Here is a 4,274-nt window from a genome sequence, read left to right as displayed (position 1 = left end):
ATAACTAACTACTATAACTAAAAAGCTTGACTATATCGGTTGACCATTCAATATTACCTTGATCAGAATGTTCTTCGTTAGAACAGTCAATCTCGAGAGATTGCATACAATACGATAAATCACAAAGTTTATATCCATTTAATTAACCAGCAACTCATTTTCTAACTAGAGCAACTCAATTTAATCCATAACTAGAAAAAGACTTTAGTGTCCATACATCCCTAACAGGCAAGACATTAACATTGTCGGAAAAAAAATACTACCCCTATTATGAAATCTAATATTAAAGAAAGTTATTATCTTCTTCGTCGTTGTCGTTATCATTTTCATCATCATTTATGCCTTCAAGTTCCGTTTCTGGAGTAATATCAATCCCATCATCACCATCATCTCCAATTCTATGTAAGTTAGGACCATCAAGTGTTGCATCATCACCACCTCCGATATTGAATACATCTCTAAGTTTTACATGTCTCACTATCTCCCAATCTTTATGTTTAGAATCTCTAACATAGAACACCTTATCGACTTGTGATGCCAAAACAAAAGGATCATCTATCAAATTAGCACCCGTGTGTGCCTTGTATGAGAAGTTTACCAACGTTAACCCTCCATCTTTCTTGCAACCTCTATTTATGTCAACCCAATCACATTTGAATAAAACTACTCGTATTAGACCAGAGTAGTTCAACTCTATAATATCGGTCAATTTACCATAGTAGTTAATCACGCCATCAACAGGCCTTCTATCTCGACTACTAGCATAACTTGCACCTTGAACAGTAACAACAACACCACTATTCTGAGTTTTTAAAAATTCCTCTCATTTTTGGGTGTGAAACCGATAACCCTTGACAATGTAACCCGAGTAGCGTTGCACGGTCTTAACTGGACCACGAGCTAGCCACTTAATTTCCTGAGTGAGTGTATCATCTTCTTGCTCTTCCATGCGTGCAACCTACACATAACTAGTATAAGTTTTCGAGTAGGAGCCTAAAATTCCAACAATAATACAAATAAAAGTTCATTATTACCCTTCTTTGAAACCATTCACTAAAAGTTTGGCAATGAATCTTGTCAATTTCATACTCAGGTGTTCGACGAGATGAGTTCTGTCCCTTCACTAGCCTTTTATGTTCCCTACAAACATACATCACATTCTTTAACTTTTTTTAAGATTAAAAAAAAAGACAAAAAATATAAAATAATAGTAAGATAGTCTTTCTTACTCTCGAAAAGGCGTAATTGAATCAACATTAAAAAGAACATAACGATGTGCTTGAGCTAGTGATTTCTCATCAATGACTGAATTTGAGGATCTTCTTCTTTTTCGAGTTGGTAAGCCATCATCTGATTTTCGACCTAGTGGCCGACCAGGGCAAAGATTGTTTGATTCTTCAATCACATTTTGTTCACCTTCATCATCATTCCTTATTTCCCTAGTGAAAACCGTTTCTACCCCCTTAAGATATCTAGAACAAAATGTCAGACTTTCTTTTCCTAAATATCCTTCAGCAATTGAACCTTCAGGATGAGCTCTATTATGCACGTATGACTTCAGTGTTAGAAGGTACCTGTGTTACAGTTAAATAATAAGCTTTAAATTAAAAAGTTATAAAAAGCATGACATAAACAGAATATTGAAACAAACATTTCTTACCTTTCAATAGGGTACATCCAACGAAAAGCAACTGGGCCACCAAGTCTAACTTCTCTAACTAAGTGGATAACCAAATGAACCATTACAGTAAAGAATGAAGGAGGAAAGATTTTCTCCATTTTGCATAATGTGAGTGAAATTTTAGACTCGAGAAACTGGAGATCAGCTTCATATAAATCTTTGTAGCATATTATCTTAAAAAAATCACATAACTCAGTTATTACTGAGCTTACATGGATCGGCAATGTTCCACGTAATGCAATTGGCAAATACTCTTGCATTAGCATATGGCAATCATAGCTTTTCAAACCAATCAGCTTACGATCTTGTAGTTGCACACACCACGAAATATTTGATGAAAATTCATCTGGAGGTTTAAGTAACTTCAAAGTTTTTAAAAATGCAGTTTTCTCCATACGGGTCATTTGGTAACATGCTTTTGGTAAAAAAACAGTTCCACTTCCAGGTCGCTTCTTTGGATGTAATTCTTTCTTGATACCCAAACGTTGCAGATCAAGTCTTGCTTTATAATTGTCTTTTGACTTCCCTTCTTGTCCTAATAAAGTACCTACGATGTTGTCACGGACATTTTTCTCTATATGCATTACATCAAGATTGTGACGCAACAATACATGTTCCCAATATGGCAGCATAAAAAATATACTTTTCTTTTTCCATGGGCCGCCATGAGAATTGTCAACCAGAAAGTCAACATCGCCCAATTCATGTAGAACCTCTTCCCCAGAAGGAGGAAAAGGAGCCTCCCTTGATTCCTCTTTTTCAATAAAGGATCTAGTGTCGCTTCGACAATTATGGTCCATTGGAAGCCATCTCCTATGACACATATAGCACCACTTTTTCCCATAAGTAAGCCACTCGGAGCTTGTATTAAAACCACATAAAGGACATGCAAGTTCTCCTTTAGTGCTCCACCCAGATAGGTTAGCATAACTCGGGAAGTCAGAAATTGTTGAAAGAAGAGCTGCCTTTAACTGAAAGTTCTGTTTTGTAGAAGCATCAAAAGTCTCAACTCCATCCAGCCACAACTCTTTAAGTTCTCTTATTAGTGGTTGCATGTACACGTCTATCTTGTTTCCAGGACCTTTAGGACCAGGAACAATCAATGAAAGAATGATGTTAGGTTGTTTCATAACCAACCAAGGAGGCAGGTTGTATGGAATAAGAAAAACGGGCCAAATACTGTGCACCACATTCATTGTTCGGAAGGGGTTGAAGCCATCACTTGCTAGAGTTAACCGAACATTACGGGGATCTCTTGCAAATTCTGGATACTTTTGATCAAAATCTTTCGAAACTAACGCATCAGCGGGATGTCTTAGTTTCCCATCTTTCACGCGATCGACGTGATGCCACTTCATAAGGTTGGTTGTCTTTGATGACATAAACAATCTTTGAAGTCGAGGCTTTAAGGGAAACCATCTTAATATATTTGTTGCCTTCTTCTTTGGTGGAGTCGATTCATACTCAGAATTATCTAGAGAAACCTTCCATTTAGACGCCCCACATTTAGAGCAACTTTCATCTTTCGCATTCTCCTCCCAAAACAACATGCATCCATTAGGACATGAGTCGATTTTTATGTATCCTAATCCTAAGTTTGCCAACATTTTTTTTACTTTTTGTGTCGTTTTAGGCAATAAATTTTTTTCTGGTAACAAATCTTCTAAAAACTCTAATAGCATAGAGAAAGATTTGTTACTCCATCCATTTAGACATTTTATATGGAACAAATGCACCAAACATGATAACTTGTTGTATTTTGAATTTGGATAAACCTGCTCCTCAGCATCTTTAACTAGATCATCAAATCTGCTTCCACCATTTTGTGCCTCTTGACCATTATCAGAATTACTACCATCTCTCTCTTCTCTAAATCCCCCATTTTGTACATCTTGACCATTATATAAATTATTACCATCTCTCTCTACTCTACGCCCCCCATTTTCTGCATCTTGGCGATTATCCAAACTGTGACCATCTCTATCTACGCTACTCTGACCTATTTCGGGTTGAACAAGATCATTTAACATTCCCTGCATATCATGGTGAAACATTCCTAATTCTTCACTATGCATTGTACTTGAGGATGTAGTTGCTACCTCTTCCCCATGATATACCCATCTTGGGTACTCTGATCGGAATCCCCAACATAGCAAGTGATCATATACATCCTCTCTTCTAATATAAAACATGTTTAAGCAACGAGCACAAGGGCACAGTATTTTTCCATCAACACTTGATCTCTCAAATGCAAAATTTAGAAAAGAACTCACACCATTTCTAAAACTATGACTTGATCTTGGTGCAAGATACATCCAAGATCTATCCATGAATCTTGCCTATTAAAGTAACAAGCTAAAGTGACAAAAAAAAACAAACAATAAATGTAACAAAAAAAACGTCTATCTTCCCATGTATTGTAGTAAAGCTAAAATCAAATTTTATAATAATATTACAATATACCAGCATACAAAAATCTAGCAATTAAGACTTCCACATATAAAAATTATGTCGACTTCCACATGAAGTTATATAAGATTTTCAAGAAATAATATTAATAATTATCATGTCAAAATTCATCAAAAAGTTACTT

The 4,274-nt window shown here is 35.8% G+C and overlaps 1 protein-coding gene across 1 annotated transcript; it reads right to left on the bottom strand.

The window, feature by feature from the left end:
• Positions 1-283: 283 nt before the first annotated feature.
• On the bottom strand, positions 284-4,011 carry LOC122586707. Its single transcript, XM_043758694.1, has 5 exons — positions 1,661-4,011; positions 1,230-1,574; positions 1,035-1,140; positions 850-958; positions 284-774 (listed from the first exon to the last, which is right to left on the bottom strand). Exons 1-5 carry the CDS (start codon positions 4,009-4,011, stop codon positions 284-286), a joined length of 3,402 nt encoding a protein of 1,133 aa, XP_043614629.1.
• Positions 4,012-4,274: the final 263 nt, after the last annotated feature.

Source organism: Erigeron canadensis, chromosome 2 (genome assembly GCF_010389155.1).
Source record: "Erigeron canadensis isolate Cc75 chromosome 2, C_canadensis_v1, whole genome shotgun sequence".
NCBI classification, from domain to species: domain Eukaryota; kingdom Viridiplantae; phylum Streptophyta; class Magnoliopsida; order Asterales; family Asteraceae; genus Erigeron; species Erigeron canadensis.
The sequence above is the reverse complement of the archived record's forward strand: the minus strand, read 5'-3'. Positions and strand labels throughout refer to the sequence as shown.

Bases quoted from the DNA above. Each gene is read 5' to 3' on its own strand.
- LOC122586707 (XM_043758694.1), bottom strand. From the start codon at position 4,011: ATGGATAGATCTTGGATGTATCTTGCACCAAGATCAAGTCATAGTTTT. The intron at 959-1,034 runs GTAATAATGAAC...AGTTATGTGTAG, and splicing joins GTGAATGGTTTCAAAGAAGG to GTTGCACGCATGGAAGAGCA. The intron at 775-849 runs GTTATCGGTTTC...TTACTGTTCAAG, and splicing joins CTCGGGTTACATTGTCAAGG to GTGCAAGTTATGCTAGTAGT.